We start from the raw sequence: 17,879 nt of genomic DNA, 5'->3' as shown, positions 1-17,879 counted from the left end.
AATTCTCTGGTGCTGTCCCTTTAAGGTACCGGAAATACTCGCGTGGTGTACCCCGGTGGTGGATTTCTGGCTGTAAAACTAGAGCTCCGACGCGATGATATTTCACCACCTAGTTTCCACATTGCGCAGCGGAGTGAGGTGCTGGCGACATCAAGGTGTACTTAGAACGAGTTTAGTACGTTTCGAAACCTTAGATTTGTATAGAACACGTTGTTGGTCAACATTTGCTCCCAAACGTATGAGGCCGGGCATGGAGGAGCTTCTGACTAGGGTTGTCGCTCCGTTACCCACATACGAGACAAGGGACAAGTCCCCGCCTCCCCCTGAGTCAAACAGTGTGGAATTTATGCATTTCTACAATAGCCTCGAAAAAGAACAGAGACTCGAATTCCTTGTGAAGCTGTCACATCAGTTTGGGGTGGATCACAAATGTGCTTCAGAACTAGCAGGAAAACTTGTCGACACTCAGCAACGGGACTTGGCAACAATACTTCAAGTCGAGGACAGGTTACGTTACAGCCTGACGCCCCGTTACAAACAGTTGCTTAATCACATAAGCAGAGTCGAGGGGGGAGTCAAGTTTTTGGTGGATCTCCGTGCTGATGTCATTGAAATAATATCATCCAAAGCAAGCGAAAGCTCACATATCAGGGTAAAATCACTTATTAAAATTTTTCTATGGTGGCCTGCAAATGTCAATTGTGTAGCGTTGTACGTTTGAGAAATGCGGCAACATGTGGAAATTGTGAACAGACATCGAATATGATATTCGTATAAAGAGTTAAATCTTTAAATGTTTTTATTTCATCAATATTCAGTACTGTTGTTTTTATTTTAATTTTGTTCTTGGCTGAAAAATCGAAAAGGACAATAATCTGTATGGTTCAATAACTGAAACTTAATAAGCATTGTACTGTTCATGGTCTGCATACCCAAATGGGACCACAGAGACTCTCCAACCGTAGACCTGCATGTTGGTCCCACAGGGTGTCATGTGTCACCATAGTGCAGTTAAAGCACTGGCAGTGACTTTTGCCCCAGTGCCTTGAACAGCTTGTACTGAATCAGAAGGGTGGGCTTCATCACTAAGCTATGCCTAGCTATGGACATCCTGTCTACATTTCACTTGGGGGAAAAGGTCCTGCAGTGTTCCAATTGTGTCAGAGGTCTATGGGGAGGAGGGGGCTAGACATCCCATGGTAGGTACCCTAACTCACTGGCCCTCCCTTTGACAACGGATGTCCTGTCCTGTATGTTTTTATACAGATTTGATGTGTTCAATATTCACAGCACTTAAGGTGCAGGGTCACGGTGTATACATTTAGAGGCTACGACTCATACGGGTCTAGTGCCTCTTATTTGAAGTATTTTCAGTATTTGCGTTGGTCCGTTCTATCGAAACAGGCACAAGATCTTCTGCAGGATCTTAAGGTTAACATAGTGCCAAGAAACAGTCTGACCATCTCCTGCAGAGGCCAAGTGATTATTTTTCTCCAAGACCCCTCTGTCCCTATCTGCTTTTGAAACAATCCTTCATAGTGATATATCCCCCCCCCTCAAGGCTATTCCATAGGCCACAGAGATCTTGGAAGCTCACAGCCAACTTATTGCTTTATCTAGAGAACCAAATCGATCAACAATTAAGGCATGCTTGCTCAGCTTGGCCTTGTTTCCCCTGCGCTACTACCCGTTGTTCTGCCTCTTTATTGGTCAGATGACTCTGGACACGGAGGGATAAATGGATCAGTTTCTTCTCGGCCTCAGTAGCTTTGTGTTCCTTCTCCTGTGTCTCTTGTATACAATAGGCCTGGTTAACACATTTATTATTTTATATTGCTTTGAGGTAGATGGAATAGTCTGCTTTTTGCTGCTAGAAGCCATTTTCATGGACATGAAAAAACCATAGTGTGTAAGAGTAATATTCAGAACAAATTAAGAAGATGTTTCACGGCAATATTTATTGTTCAGTGTCCAAATTGAGTTGAGCGATGCACAGTCACAATGATTTTGAATTACACAGTTCTCACAAACACTGTCCCAAACAGGAATAAACTGGAAATGGAAAAGGTTTTTGAAAATAGAGGCCTGGTGGCTTATGATAGTCTTGAAGGATAGAAAAAATGGAGCATTTCAAATTATGTTAGTAATCAAAACAGAACGAGAAAAGTTGGGAAATATAGATATTCCCCCCCATCATTTTAAGTAGTTAACGTTTTGAAAATCTCAAGACTGCAATAACCAAGGTTCTTTAAGGACTGTCACTTGGAATTCCACACTAAATTAGTTACCTGCCTGTTAGTCTATCGATTTTGTTTCTCTTCTCTCACCTCGCTGTTCCTGTTCTGTTTCCCCTGTAAGCACTCAAGAGCAGAGCGACAGAGAAAATAACTTAGATTTATGTACTTTAGCTCTGACTTCAATTAAAGTGAGGGTCTTCCTTTTGATAAGAGTGTTGGATACAGCAAGCAAGTCTCTGTGGTTATTTTTGCCTTCAGTCAGAGCCCAGGAAGACAGCCAGCCTGTCACATGTCAGATACTGGGGCAAAGGCAAACTGTGTGGGCTTGCAACACTAAGGAGTTGCTCTGGTAAATATGTGTCATCACTGGCTGCCAAGTTAAATACATTTGACATTGAAGACTGGTCTTATTGTAGAAGTATTAGGCTACATAAGGATCGTATTTAATTTTGATCTTTGTCTGCATAAAGAATACAGTGTCGTAGGCCTTTGTTTATTTGCTTGCCGATAATATACCTGCTTTTCCCTTTTATATCCTGAGGAACAGAAGAAAGGCTGTCAGTTCTATTTTCTTTGAAGAATTTGGAATCTGTGATATATTCTTTTCTGCTGCGATTGTCAGGGTCTTTCAGAGGAAAGATGGTTTTATTTCAAGGAGGATTTTTAAAAATTCCTCAGCCCCTGCAGAGTGCTGTGGTTGGTGCTCCCATTGCAGTGAGCTTATTCTGTTGTTGCAAGGTCAATGAAATACAGATTTTACCCCTGGGGTTTTGCCTTCCTTTTGTGTGACGTTAAAATAGGGAGGCGGACCAGTCACTCAGTAGGTCAGTCAGTCAATCAGACAGCGACAAGGCTGATCCCACTCGTTAATGTGTCAGCACACAGCTACAGCAACTTCTGAAATGCGTTGGGTTGCCTCGCCTTACCCATCTTGCCCTTCTTTATTTAGTTTCTATTATCAGACGTTTAAGTTTGCGATTTCTGGAGTGTGAGCTGACAGGCAGGCAGGCAGGGCCAGAGAGGGAAAGAGAGAGGGGGAGAGAGAGGGGGGAGAGAGAGATGCCGCTGTGCCGAAATGTTTTGGGGCCCTCAGGCTTAGCATTGACTGCTGTGCCTGACTCACAAAGAGCGATAAATAATTAATATTGTTGGGTGCCAAATCCCAGGGCACACCAGCTGCTTTGTGCTTCCAATACCCAAGTGTGGAAGAAGTCTTCACAGCCAGTCAGAGAAGCTAAGGACTATTTTGGAGGTGTGTGTGTGTGATTGACTGACAATAGGATATTAGGCATGTGTTACTTTCTACCCAAAATATACAGACTACTGAGCAATTCTAGAAAACGTGGCCTATATAAATTGTTTGCATGAATTTGGTTGTTTTTATCTCAAATATACAGTATGTTTTGTGGTCGCTGCTGACATTTAATCCTCTGTGTATGAGTCATATGTGCATGTTTGCAGAACCTTTTATTTATGAGATTCCTGCTCAAATGTCAGGTTGTTTATTAAAAGTACTCAGTGTCTTCATATACCAAAGCTTCCCTACCTATGCCTGTGTCAGCATCACACAAGACATAATAAAAGCACCAGGAACACAAACAACTGTAACACCACTGTAAGTACACAGACACCCACATCCAGGCAGGTACAAATATGCGGCTCCAGACTAGTTTTGAGGGGAGATGCACAGGGAGACTTGGCTGAAGTTATGAAGGGTGTTATGAAGGGTGTTGTCTATCAGGAAGTGCGATGCGACTTTGTAAGAACTTCAAGCGAAACTGATAAGGCTTCTCAGAAAACTGTGGAGTGAGATCTTTCAGCCATTCACCGTACGGAATCTTATCTGCTAAAATATATTATAATTTTTTTTGTGTCACCTACACTCTGGAACTAGAAAATACTTTGGCCACCTCAGACATATGAAAGTGTGTGTAACCCTGTCCTCCCCCCTGTGCACACCCACAGGATCTGAGCAGCACCCTGAAAAGCCTGCTGTCTGAGTGGTTCTCTGTAGGTCTGCTCAGACTGGAGAGGATCACCTGGCAGTCCCCTTGTGAGATCCTGCAGAAGATCAGCCAGTAAGAAACACACACACTCACAGACTCACACAAGACAAGACACACACACAGACAAATTCACAGTATACGCACACGCGCACAACACGCTCACTGATTCACGCCAGACACTTAACCTGTGTGTGTCAGGTACGAGGCCGTGCACCCAGTGAGGAACTGGACGGATATCAAGCGGCGCGTGGGCCCGTACCGGCGCTGCTATGCCTTCACCCACGCTGCCATGCCCGGGGAACCACTAGTGGTGCTGCACGTGGCCCTCACCGAGGACATTTCCGACAACATACAGGTGAGGCAGCGACTGGCACAGTAATGCGTTACTGTTGGTCGATAGCCACAGTAGCACGTTGACAAAAGACTCTTGTTTGGTCCGACCCTGGTATGTACCCTATAAGCGAGTCTCCATAGCGACTGGGCATCTTGTGTCCGCCCCCATGCAGAGCATTGTGAGGGAGTTCGCCACACTGGACTCGGAGGAGGACGTGAACAAGGTCAACGCCGCCGTCTTTTACTCCATCTCCTCCTCCCAGGCCGGCCTGCAGGGGGTGGAGCTGGGCAACTACCTCATCAAGAGGGTGGTGCGGGAGCTGCAGGTGGGTGGAGCCAAGGGCGGAGCTACACCAGTCCCCGCCCGCATACCCCAGCTAGGCCTTATCAATCACTTCATCCGATCATATCTTAATCCTGGTTCCGAGATCAACACTATCTCTCTGCCTTTTGGTCATGCACATACACGCTAAAACAGACGCGCGCGCGTGATGACTTTCATACACACTTGGTGCCAGAGATTTTCAGCCACCCAAAACAACGGCAGCTCTCCCACGCGGACCAGTGAGCAGGTGACACGGAGGAGAGGGTAGGAGGACACAAGCTTGGACAGACACCCCTTAGCCTGTTTACCATGAATTGCATTGTTATTGTCACATCACCTCAAGAATCTCTTTGTTCTTAGTCCAGGGGCTTCCTCACATTCTTCTCAGTTTCTTACCACCTGCTGTCTGCAGTGTGTGTGTGTGTGTGTGTGTGTGTGTGTGTGTGTGTGTGTGTGTGTGTGTGTGTGTGTGTGTGTGTGTGTGTGTGTGTGTGTGTGTGTGTGTGTGTGTGTGTGTGTGTGTGTGTGTGTGTGTGTGTGTGGGTGGGTGGGTGGGTGGGTGGGTGGGTGGGTGTGTGTGTGGGTGGGTGGGTGGATGTGTGTGGGTGTTTGTGGGTGGGTGTGTGTGTGTGTATGTGGGTGTGTGTGTGTGTGTGGGTGTTTGTGCACGGGTGTTTGTGCCTACGTGTTTGTGTGCCCTCAGTAGGAGCAGATATGAAGACAAACATCAGTAGAAAGAGAGGAGAGAGAGAAGTAATGAAATCTCAGCTGTTACCTCAATAACGTTTAGAGGAGAGAGGCGCTTTCTGTGTCCAGGCTCGCCAGCTAACTGTTATCTAAAGGAACATTGAATGGAAAAAACAACACACACTTAACTAGATGGATTGAACAGGTCTTTGTTGTTGTCCCTCTTTCATATAAGGAACTGTGAGGTTGGCACTGCATGATAAGTCCGTGAGACGGGGGAGATATTTCTTTATTGGCATCTTTATGGTTGTTAATATACACAGGCTCAGCGGACATATTTATAGGTGTGTGTGTCTTCATGTTTTCTGAAAAATGTAAGCAAATTGATGTCTTTCTAAGAAGAAAGTTTCTACAGTGTGCGCGGCGGCGTTCACCAGTCTTCACAGGGTTATACCCTACATAGAGGTGAGGGGAGGAGGCGTTCAGCCACTGAGGGACCACCACGATGATGGATGAATGATAAGACAGAAAAGAAAAGGTCAAGCAGTGATTTAGGATAAGGGAGGACGGTCCAGTTGTCTTTCAGGATTACTCTCTGGGGTAGTATTCTGGCTCTGGCCCATCATACTCCATCAGCTTTTTACTCTCTCTCTCTCTCTCTCTCTCTCTCTCTCTCTCTCTCTCTCTCTCTCTCTCTCTCTCTCTCTCATTCTCTCTCTCTCTCTCTCTCTCTCTCTCTCTCTCTCTCTCTCTCTCTCTCTCTCTCTCTCTCTCTCTCTCTCTCTCGCTGTCCTCTCTCTCTCTCGCTGTCTCTCTCTCTCGCTGTCTCTCTCTCTCTCTCGCTGTCTCTCTCTACGCCTCGGTCTCTCCCTCTCTCGTCTCCTTCGTTTCCAAGCTTTCTCCGTTCCCACTCTGCTGACCAAGACCGTACCACATAATTGAACTGATGAATGGGAAGTGACCTCCTGCCACTCTCATCCTCAGATCCACTGACTCGTGAGATGAAAGTACAGTGGACTGAGGGAGAGGGAGGGAGGGAGGGAGGGGGAGGGAGGGAGTGGGGTGTGGAAGACGACAGGCGGGGGGAGAGAACTGCAAAGAGAGACAACAAAAGGATTTCAAAGAAGGAAGAAAGAGTAGAGTTGAGGAGAGCTGGGAAGCATGCTCTCTGGGTTGTCTGACACATTCGGTCTCATCCGCTGCTTCCTGTGAGCCGACACCCTCTTTTCAGCTCACCGCTGGAGGGGGGGGGAGACGGCGGGGTTGAGACGAGAAGGTGAGAGGAAGGATGAACAGTCGGTGAAGACGAGAGAGTGGAGCTAGACAGGTTTTAAAGTGAGAGACAGTGGAATCAGGGAGGGAGATTTGGAGGGGCGGGGGGGGGGGGGTGAAGGAAAGGGGTCATTCATCTCCATCATGTCAGGTGTGTGAGGGGCTTCAGGTTTATAGGTGGTGCTGTAGCTGCTGTGTTTAATGGGACACAGAACCACGTTTTCTGGTTGGATTGGGAGGCGTAGGGCACCGGTCACGGCCCGCCTGTTTCACTGTTGTCAACAGGAAGTGGCTGCAAGGACACCTGGGTGAACGGCCATATTCTCTCTTCTTTTGTTTTTGCAGAGCTCAAGTGCTTTCCTCATGTAGAAAATAGTAACATTTGTGGATCTGCTACACCCAACAAAATGTTATGTATGCATTCTCTGTGTCAGTGAGGCATTTGTGTGTATTCATCCGAACTTGACTCCCTTTTTCCCCTCTCTTCTCTTTTCATCTTCTGTATCTCCGCCTTCCTCTTCCACTAGAGTGAGTTCTCCCACATGGCCCAGTTCTCCAGCCTGTCTCCTATCCCAGGCTTCTCCACGTGGCTCCTGGGCCTCCTCAGCCAACACAGGAAGGAGGGGCGTGGCTCCGAGCTGCTGTCCGAGTCCGAGTGGCTGGAGGTGGAGTTAGCCACAGAGTCCCCACATGGAGGCCCGGCCCTGGATGCCCTACGGAAGCTGATCAGCACCAGCGAGTGGGTCCGCTCGGAACGCCTCGTCCGAGTTCTGGAACCCGTCCTGATGCGCCTCTGTGCGTGGTACCTGTACGGGGAGAAGAGGCGGAGCTACGCCCTGAACCCTGTTGCTAACTTCCACCTGCAGAACGGCGCCACCATGTGGCGGCTTAACTGGCAGGCTGACACCAGCCCCAGGGGTGTAGCCAACTCCTGCGGCATCATGGTGAACTACAGGTACTTCCTGTCGGACACAGCGTCCAATAGCGCGGCGTACTTGCACAGCAAGGTGATCACAGCGTCTGAGCAGATCCTTGGGCTGGTGTCTCAGTTCCAAAAGAACAGCAAACTCTGAGACTGTTTGGCACAAACACGCACACTAGCCCGTGTTTTTCTTTTTGCACTGTGGGTTGTTGAGCTGCACTTGGCATCAAAGGTGCCTCTCTGACTCTTTCATATGGCACTATTGTACCAAAGACGAAAATATGACAGAAATGTGAAATGATTTGTAAATGTCCTTGTCCTTTTTCTTTGCTATTAGACTTGTGGACAGTAGTTGTCTGGATCTGCTTCTATAGGAGTGTGTGTGGTCTTGTCAGTTAGACTGACAGTATTCAGTGTATCCTTCAGGAGATGAACTCCAGCCACTACAGATACTGCTGTATACAATGAATAAACAATGTTTGGAATCTTTCCTTGGGGTCGTCTGTGTCACTGCAGGGAGACGAGAGGGAGTTTAGGCAGGTCAGTGGGTTGAAATGAGGTGAGCTCGGACTCATTTTTTTTCCATTTGTTTCTGACAAAAAAGAATCAAGGACACTCCCGGGTGGCAAGGTCAGACGTGTACCACCGAGCTGTCCTTCAAAAGACCTTCATCAGAGCATACAGTGTATGATCGTTTTCCATCTCGAATTTCAACCCCCTCTTCCTCACTCATTCCCCCACTGCCCGCCCACCCCCTCCAGAGTCCTCTGCAGTCCTCTTACTGAGTAGCAGTAGTACTGTGTCTTCCCTTACTCCATTGTTGTGGAATAATATATCACAGCAAGTTGACTGTGAAATTACATTTTATCTCTCTGAGGAGGCAAACCTTTCCCCCCCTCTCCCACGTGCCACACAGTGTCCTAGAAACTAATGAAGCGAAAAATCAAAGTTAAAGTAAATGGATGGATTGATGGAGGTTCAGGTGAATGAAGAGAGGAGAGTGGAAGGTAGGTCAGGAGGGAGATGGTGGTGGTGGGGGGGGGGGTGTCACTGAGCATAAAAGAACAGTGTTTAAAGTTGGCTCTCAAGAGAATATTTCTTGCTAAGACATGAGATGAAAGATAGGTCTGTGCCTTCCGTGTGTGCGTTTCATTTGAGAATCCTGAGGGGAATGCGTTGGGTGGTGTGACGGCTTTTGATGATAATTGTAGTTCTAGTTGGTTTGTTTTATTGAGAATCACAAAGGAATTCCTGAAACCCCGTGTCTGGATCCTGAACTTCAGAAGCGTGAGACCTCTTGCATGTGTTCTGACTTCCTTGTTGGGCTGATCACTCCTCATTCCCACCATCCCTTTAAAAACAAAGAAACTTCCAACAATTAAACCAGCCTAAGGGAAGTTTATTTGGTTGTTGTTTAAAATTCTTTTTTTGAAATTCTGAGGCGCAAGAAGAGAGAGCAGCCTTTTTGACTAGACCCAAGGTATGTGGCAGCACATCATCACCATGGGCGCTTCAGTTCTCGCTGTGCCCACTGCCACATGAACATTTTAGCACCCATTATTTAATAAGCAAATACAGTCAGCATTGATTTGTTGCCACACTTTAAAACAGGCTTGTGTCTGGTTTGCTCGCATACACAGTATTATTCTCTGCGCTGCTACTTCACCTTGTCACAACATTTCAAGAGCTGCACATATCAGCCTTCTTGTAGCCAGATGGTGTGTATGGAACTCCGTTCATGAGTCATTAGAACTGATCTAAATTGGTCTTCCTCTGTTTCTTTTCATGTGTTAGCACTGGTAATTTTAAGGACCAGGAAGTGCTGGTTAACTGGCCCTACAGAAGGTCCCACCCCTTCACTGATGCCCTGTCTTATAACCATCTAGGGTCCTGTATGCAGCCTATCAAAGACTACCATCCTGGGTCCTGTATGCAGCCTATCATAGACTACCATCCTGGGTCCTGTATGCAGCCTATCATAGACTACCATCCTGGGTCCTGTATGCAGCCTATCATAGACTACCATCCTGGGTCCTGTATGCAGCCTATCATAGACTACCATCCTGGGTCCTGTATGCAGCCTATCGTGGGCTACCTGAGGCTTTCAGAGGACATCCATACTGTTTTTTTATCAGCACAAAAGATGTTAAGAAGCTAATGAATATGAATATCAGAAGTGATCCTGAAATAGAATTTAACACCTAGCCGGGCCAACACAATAGATCTATTGAAGCAGTGGATTTCTCTGAAAGGTCTGCTTTGATGAGACGAGAGAAAAATTATAACCTTCAAGGGAAAAAAGAAATGAAGAAATACACAAGGTTTTCAGTTGCAAGCCTGAGAGATTGTCTTCATGAAAAGAAGCAGAGAGGAGAATAATTGAAAGAGGGAATGGAAAATAGGTGAATTATCAAAGCTGCTGTAGAGGATTAGAGTTGCACATGATCACATGCACAAATGGAATTATGCCAATGGTCCTTGAAAAAAGAGACGTAAAATATACATTTGATCAAGGAGAGACATGGTCAATGTCTGACTGCTTTGTTGGTATACATTTTTGTTGAGTTTTGCTTCTATGAACAGTGCTTTGACCCATTTATTGTAATTTTTTACAAAACAGCAGATTCTTGTTTACAAAGTACGGCTGCACAATCTTACCTCTATAAAAAAACATCAACAACAGCTGTCTTTCTTAATTTGTCCTTGTGGGCAGACAGCAACATCTACACTTTTATGCAATAACCTACAGAACTTTGACTGTATCTAGCTCATAAACAACATGTTTTTAGCAATTCAAAAATACATCTTTTTAGCCATCCCTTGAAAAAGCCTCAGCCTTTGTCCACACACCCACTCCCTGATTTGTCGTTCTCTGCCATTTTGAACATACGTGCCAGGGAAGGTATAGAGGTTCTGCCAGTTCTCAGCCCCCCTCATCTGCAGCTACAGTCCCATAGCCAGGTGCATTTGACTGTAACTGCAACATTGTGATTGCGACTCAGCCAGTCATTTAACAGCCCCCCTCCTGAGACTAGCTGCTCCGCCATCCCAGTTTGTTGTGTTTACTTATTCACGTTGGCGCCTCTCTCCATTTCCCTGATGGTGAGGAAGCTGGCAATATCGAAATGGGGAGACGTGATTAGAGAAAAGGAAATAGTATGTAAATGACCTGTGGGAATTTCCCAAAAGAGGGGAAGGGGGGTTGGTGGGGGAAGTGTGTGTGTGTGTGTGTGTGTGTGGGGGGGGGGGGGGTTTGGGGTAAGGTGATTGCCTAATTAAATAGTTAAATCCAGCGGTTTGTCTTCCTTCCCCTTCTAACTTTGCAGCATAGCATGTTTTTGTGTGTTTCTCGTATGTGTGTAACTGTGTGTTATTTGTCTCTATTACCTAAATCCTGTTAAATCCACAGCCTACCAGAGGTTAGGCTGTGCTACTGAGGTAATTAAGTCAAAGAAATAAAACAAGACAGACAGAGATTTATCTTTGTTTCCTTTCTTATCTGTACTTTATTCGAAAAACGCACATTTCTAAGAAAAATATAATTCAATGTGTTACTGAAACTAATTTCATTGTCGACCTGATTAAAAATTGCTCTGTTTAATGTCCAAATGTCATGTTAATGGAAAAATAATAAATCAAATCAAATGTATTTGTATAGCCCTTTTTACAAGCAAGCATGTCACAGAGGGCTTCACATGCGCTCATAGAACTGCCCCTCAACCAACCTAAACCCTCAAGGAAGACAAGGAAAAACTCATCAAGACATCATAATACATCAAGACTGAGATTGAGCGACTGAAATTATATTTTACATTTAGTCATTTAGCAGACGCTCTTATCCAGAGCGACTTACAGTAAGTACAGGGACATTCCCCCCGAGGCATGTAGGGTGAAATGCCTTGCCCAAGGACACAACGTCATGTTCCCCGGCCAGAATCGAACTGGCAACCTTCTGATTACTAGCCGAAGGCCTCAGCCCGATGCCTCAGCCACCCTAAAATAAAACTGCTTTACTTCAAAAGTTGAAGACTTATTTTTCTACTCATCTCTTACGTGCCCCAGTATTGTTTCTTTTGTTTAGTTGTCTTTGTTACAGCTTTAGGACCTGTTGATCGGTCAGACATCAAACACCATCTCATGTTTCAGTCATGCAGGCTTGTTAGGGGTGGAACAACTGGCCTCTCACCTACTCCAAGTTGGAGGGTGGCATATTTAGATGCTACATGTTGTGAGGATCATCAATCTCTAAAGAACCATACTACAGACTTTTGTTGAATAAATCATCATGTGTACCATGGCTTTGAGCCCTAAGCCATGGCCCTGGCCAATGGCAGTGAACCTATCTGATGATGTCAACAAATATATCTGACCTGGTGAGGTCTGGCCTGGAGCCTAACACTAGTTCACATAGCAGACACTAACATTCATCTGACCAGACCCTCTGGGGAGTACACTCCATCACTGCACACACTGCCCTCTGGAAAACCCTTCATATCAAAAACCACATCCACTACCGTGTGTTTGTTTGTGGCTGAGGGCATGTATGTTGGTATGCATGTGTTAGTGCACAACCCTATGCCTTGCAGTGTGATCAAATTTGTGAGAATTGGCTGTATGAACCCGCTTGTGCGTGTGTGCTCGTGAATGTGAATGTGTTCTCTTTCTCTTCTCGCTCTGATACGTCTGTGTAAAGCTGGGACTTTTTCAATGGGGTGAGGCCTGAGGTCAATGTTAATACTGTAATCATTAGACAATAGCAGGTTGATCTAAAACAGCCTTTAAAACAGCCTGCAAACCTGGAGTGCATCAGCCTGCAGTTCCTCCGGTGTCTGCGAGCCTGACTGAGACACTGCCTCTCAGTCCGTCAGGGGAGACAATACTGTACGCACGCCTCTTCTTAACATCCCTGCAATTACGCCTGGTACAGAACTTCAAGGACAACGAGTAACAGGGAAGAAAAGGAGATCACGACAAGAAGGAAAAACTGAGATTCTGACCGTGGAAGACAGTGACGAGAGGAGAGAGGGAGGATCATCAGATGACATATTCAGGACAGCATTACGGGTCTGCAGACTCCGTCTGTTGCTGGAACGCAACGCTGTCTGTGTGTGTTGGTTTATGAAGGAGAGAGAAACGGATCGGAGTGTGTCTGTGGGCGTATATCAGAAAGAGAGAGAAGAAGTGTGAGAGTGTGTGTTGGCATCGCATATGAATACAGTTGCATATGTCTGTGTGTGTGTGTGTGTGTATGTTTGGAACCAGTCGTCAGGTCAGGGGTTTGTTTTGACAGAGTAGTTAAGAAGAGTGGAACCCTTTGCTGTGAGTCAGGGATCACTCTTAATTACCTCCACTCTGAGCAGCATTGCTTGTCTCACAGACTAATGACTGAGATGGGGATTAAGCACTTGGCTCAGAGATAATTAGCTCCAGTAGAAACTCTCTCTCCCTACTTGTGGACGTCTGTCAGACCTCAGACACAAGCCTTCATCAAGAGGCCAACCGCTATGTCGTAACCTCACCTTCATTTTTCTCTTCCTTCTCCTCCACTTATCCCCTCGGCATGTCGTCCTTTCATTACAGTGCCTATAAAAGTATTCACCTCCCTTGGATGTTTCCCCTTTTGTTGCTTTTATAAATGACATCATGGTCCACATAATTGAGCTTTTTTGACAAGAACTTCCAAAAAAAGCTTATTTCATGTCAAATGGAAAACTTACTTTTACAAACTAATGTCAATTAATGAAAAATATATAGTGTAAAATAAGTGTTTGCTTACATATTCACCCACTTTAAAGTGACTGATCTAATTGAACAAAGGTCCAGCTAGTTGATAGCCTGGCTCTGCCCTCCTACGTACTTCCGCTGAATTTGGATTTTGCTCCTGTACTAGGTCTGGGATTTCAGTGCATCAGTCGGTTTTCAGATTATTTTTTTTTTAGGTCCAATCAGCGAACAGAGGGAGTGGCTGAGAATGATGACGTTGATATCGTGCGCTAGTTTGAGCTGTAGTTCAGTCATGGTGGCGGAAAAAGATGCGAGCGAAGCTATTCGGTCCGTTGTGGCAACGCTCATGATCTGATTCAGTCTGCAAGAGAACTACGACTTGGGAGAAGATTTATTTTCCAGCAAGACAATGACCCCAAGTATACAGCAAAAGCTAAACAGAAAGGGTTCAAAGACAACAAGGCGAATGTTCTGGAGTGGCCAAGTCAAAGCCCAGAATTCAGTCCATTTGAGAAATTGTGGCTGGACTTGAAAAGAGCTGTTCACGCCCGATCCCCAAGCAACCTGACAGAGATTGAGCTGTTTAGGAAGAATGGAGGAAAAATTGCAGTGTCCAGATGTGCCAGCCTGATTGAGACATAACCACACAGACTCTGTCTCTCACAGTGCTGTGATTGCAGCCAAAGGTGCGTCTACTAAATACTAACCTGAAGGGGGTGAATATTTACGCAATCATCTACTTTACCTTAAATATTTTTTATTAATTGACATTTGGTCAAATCAGTTTTCACTTTGAGTTTTGTTGGTGCCAATTCTTGTCAAAAAAGCCAAACTATATTGATCATTATTTCATGTATAAAAGCAACAAAAGGGTGAAACATCCAAGGGGGTGAATACTTTGTTATAAGCATTGTAACTTATTCTATCCTCACAGCCTATCCCCCTCTCTCCATATCTTTCAATCTCACCATTATAATTTTTTTCTCCTCTCACCCCACAAACATCATCGTCCTATTCCAATCTTCCTCACATCGTGTCTTTTCATCCTTCCCTCTCCCCTCCATGCTTGTATTTTGTCACACTCCCGGTATCTGTCATCAAGTCGCTTTGAAAAGAGAGCAGTGAAGAAAAAGTACAAGAATAATACAATTGGATAGGTACAGTAATTAAAGTGAAGAGATATTGGCTCGATGGCCTGCAGCCACTGTGCAGTCAGTCCCCATCTCTTCAAAAGATCCCATATTGAATAGTTTTTCTCTCATTTCTCAGTCTCTCCAAGTCATGTGTTGCATACACACAACTATAAACTGAACGAAAAACAATTAGCTAAATTAATGAACATGTGAATGGACAAATGAACAATGACATTTGTCAATAGCTCCATTAGGCCTACCAGTCTCCAGGGAAATCCTAGAAGTAAAGTTATTAATGAAAGGAGACCAGGTACAGCAGACTACAACAGCACACACACCAGACTGTGCAGCCACATAGACACCCACTGACTTGCAGGGGCAGACAACTTGTGAAACTTTGTTTGTGTAGTTGTTGTGAGTTCTGACACACAAAAGCCTGATCTCCACAATTACAGCATCCTTTTTTCTCTGACATGGTAAGGGGAGGGAAAGCGAGAGAGAGGGAGAGAGAGACAGCGAGAGGTAAATAGCGTGAAAAGAGAAAAAGGGAGGCAGAAAGAGCCATCATAGCAATGTAGTAATGATATGCACCCCCCCCACACACACACCATAAGATCCTAGCTGTAGAAAATAGGTACTCACATGGCCGATGATTAAAATAATGCCCACATGCTGTGTATTTGTTCAAGGGCTGAAAGAGACAAATTGTGGTTAAAAGCACACATTTCTGTTCAGCATTTATGTAAATCATTTGATGATACTGGAACGGAGCAATCGCCTCATCATCATCATCATCATCACAACCCCCTCCCCAAACCCCACCCCACCCCTATCCTCACCGACCGGCTCCAGGGAACATACAGAGGCTGACTCTTTTCTCTGCAGATGAACTGTTGGACTGGAGCTAGTGGACTGCCTAGCCTTGGGCCATGCAGCAGTACTGTCAATGTTCTGCACTTTGTGTTGCTTTCAGCTCAACTCCATGACAGTCTGTCATTTCCACCTAACAGCAGGGAGACTGAGGGGACAGGGGGCAGAGGAGTACAAGGGAGTTGGGGAGAGAGAGAAAGAGAGTGTGGAGGAGAGAGAAAAACAACCAAACCCAGTACATACACAACTCCTCATAACCCCCCCCCCCCTTTCTCTCTCTCTCTCTCTCTCTCTCTCTCTCTCTCTCTCTCTCTCTCTCTCTCTCTCTCTCTCTCTCTCTCTCTCTCTCTCTCTCTCTCTCTCTCTCTCTCTCTCTCTCTCTCTCTCTCTCTCTCTCTCTCTGACTGTCTCTCTGTCTCTCTCTCTCATACACACACACAAGCCGGAAGGATTAAAGGTTTTAGAACACGGCTAATGGGTTGGTCCGTAGCTCCATCACCAAGCCCCTGGAGGCTCTTCTGAAAAGCGTGACTGCTGCTTTACTGCTCTTTTCAAATACCTATCACCCTTACACACACACACACACACAAACACACATGCTGGCCAGAGGATTTTGTGTATTTAATTGGACGCTTCCATGTGCCTAAGGTGAGGCGGGGTGAGCCACAGTCTTATAGATAGCACTAATTAGTTACAGAGAGAGTGAACAGACCCCCCATTTACCACCTCAAAGTTATACGAACGGGGATGGGGTTGATAGAAAGAGCGAGGGCATAAAGGGGGGGAGGTGTGGAGGTAGAGTAGTAGAAGGAGAAAGAGAGCTATTTCACAGGAAGAGCATTGGAGGTAGCCATAGAAGCTCAAGTAAAATACAAACCTCATATTTATTCTGATGTAAGTACACACTCAACGTGGAACCAATGAACAACACCTGCTATGACTCATCACATAGTAGGTGGTTACTATGGGAATAGACAGACGGTAGAGTCTTTACAAATCATCTTCACCCCTCACTCAACTAAAAAACATCATCCATCAGAATACTGAGTTTGCTAATCTGAGGAAAAATATCCTACCTTGTCCCTCAATATTCCCATCTGCTGGTAAGGAATATATCACTGTCAGTTTGCAAACTTCTAGAGTTAGATTCTTTGTGGGTTTCTGAATCACAGTTCAAAATAGCATGCACAAATTTGGGGGAGTAATTTCAAGCCACCTACTCCTTGGTCATTAGCTAATGTTGATTGGTTGCAGACACACTAAACCGTAAACTGTGTGAAATAAAACCATGTCCCTTGAAAAAAAAGTTGTGTCGAACTCAGTATGCGATTAAATGTCATTCAAACGACTCATTTAATCAGCATTTCAATTCAACCTCCTCCTAGAAAATCATTACAGCAAAACTCTTAACATGTTGGCAGTAGCTCGGCTTCTCTGTATTCCCTGTACACCTAGTGTTTGTCTCTGGAGAAGAAGCCTTTGGCAAAGACCCCATAATAATCATCCTAATCATCATCTCCCACTCAGGCTATTCCTGATGAACATTTAATGCCTATTAACACAGCCTCTCTATCGTTAATGACCGTTCAATTATCGTCTACAGTCTCATTCTGACGATACTTCAGCAAGGTTAAACTGCGCTCTGAACCAGTGAGAAAGACAGCAGGAAGGCTAACATCTGTGGTAATGAGTGTGTTTAACCCAGCCCAGAGGAAACACTGTCCAAAGCTGTCTCGACACCGTCTCCCACCACCTAATTCATCCATTGGAAACGGCCTGCTACTCAGGGAATAATAGTCTTGACAACTTGACAGTGAGTAATTCCAACATGCGGAATTCTTTGCTCTCTTTGCAGGCATGCACAGGCACACACTTTATTTACAACTAGCTCGTCAAAGGTCTTTTCGCCATGTTGGGTTTTTTTCCTGTCTCAAGTGTACATTTGTCATGAGCCTTTCAATCATTTGAAAGGAAGGTACTTGTATTCTGAATGGAAAACTGTAGGTTACCTCATCCACTCTAACACTACAACTCTGTTTCCATGTATAAATGATCAATATTATATTACAATTCTCGGAATGAAGAGAGTGAAGGTCAGAGAAATAGTAAGTGAAGAGAACATGTTTGTATGTAGAGGACCATCCATGTAGCACAGTATCAATAGTCCTATTGCTGCCTTTAGCTGTTGAATGACACCACAACAACATAGCCAAGGCCACAGAAATGTATTCTGCAGAATGGTTAGAGGTGTGTGTGTGTGTGTTTGAGTGAGAGAGACAATGAGACAGAGAGGCTTACACTTTCAAAGAAAGAACAAATTTGAATGTAAGAAAGCAAAAAAGAGATCACAGACACATTCCCCAGCATTGT

The 17,879-nt window shown here is 45.1% G+C and overlaps 2 protein-coding genes across 2 annotated transcripts in view; one reads left to right on the top strand and one right to left on the bottom strand.

The window, feature by feature from the left end:
- The first annotated feature begins 8 nt into the window (after positions 1–8).
- mlycd (malonyl-CoA decarboxylase) lies at positions 9–8,271 on the top strand. The gene is made up of 5 exons (XM_047051467.1): positions 9–652; positions 4,203–4,315; positions 4,442–4,598; positions 4,750–4,902; positions 7,388–8,271. The coding sequence occupies exons 1-5, from the start codon at positions 95–97 to the stop codon at positions 7,931–7,933; spliced, it is 1,527 nt and encodes a 508-aa protein (XP_046907423.1). The 5' UTR covers positions 9–94; the 3' UTR covers positions 7,934–8,271.
- Positions 8,272–15,613: 7,342 nt separating this feature from the next.
- cdh13 (cadherin 13, H-cadherin (heart)) overlaps positions 15,614–17,879 on the bottom strand; it is a gene marked incomplete at its 5' end in the record, with an annotated part of 117,138 nt that continues 114,872 nt past the window's right edge. The window contains one exon of the mRNA XM_047051496.1: positions 15,614–15,657. Coding sequence (XP_046907452.1) covers positions 15,614–15,657 — 44 coding nt within the window. The remainder of the gene's footprint in view (positions 15,658–17,879) is intronic.

Source organism: Hypomesus transpacificus, unplaced genomic scaffold (assembly GCF_021917145.1).
Source record: "Hypomesus transpacificus isolate Combined female unplaced genomic scaffold, fHypTra1 scaffold_156, whole genome shotgun sequence".
In the NCBI taxonomy this organism is placed as follows: Eukaryota; Metazoa; Chordata; class Actinopteri; order Osmeriformes; family Osmeridae; genus Hypomesus; species Hypomesus transpacificus.
The sequence above is the reverse complement of the archived record's forward strand: the minus strand, read 5'-3'. Positions and strand labels throughout refer to the sequence as shown.

What these genes read in the sequence shown, in the direction of transcription:
- mlycd (XM_047051467.1), top strand. Translation starts at nt 95, where the DNA reads ATGATATTTCACCACCTAGTTTCCACATTGCGCAGCGGAGTGAGGTGC. An exon ending in GCGAAAGCTCACATATCAGG is followed by an intron (nt 653 to 4,202) that starts GTAAAATCACTT and finishes GCACACCCACAG; the next exon opens with GATCTGAGCAGCACCCTGAA. An exon ending in GGGTGGTGCGGGAGCTGCAG is followed by an intron (nt 4,903 to 7,387) that starts GTGGGTGGAGCC and finishes CTCTTCCACTAG; the next exon opens with AGTGAGTTCTCCCACATGGC.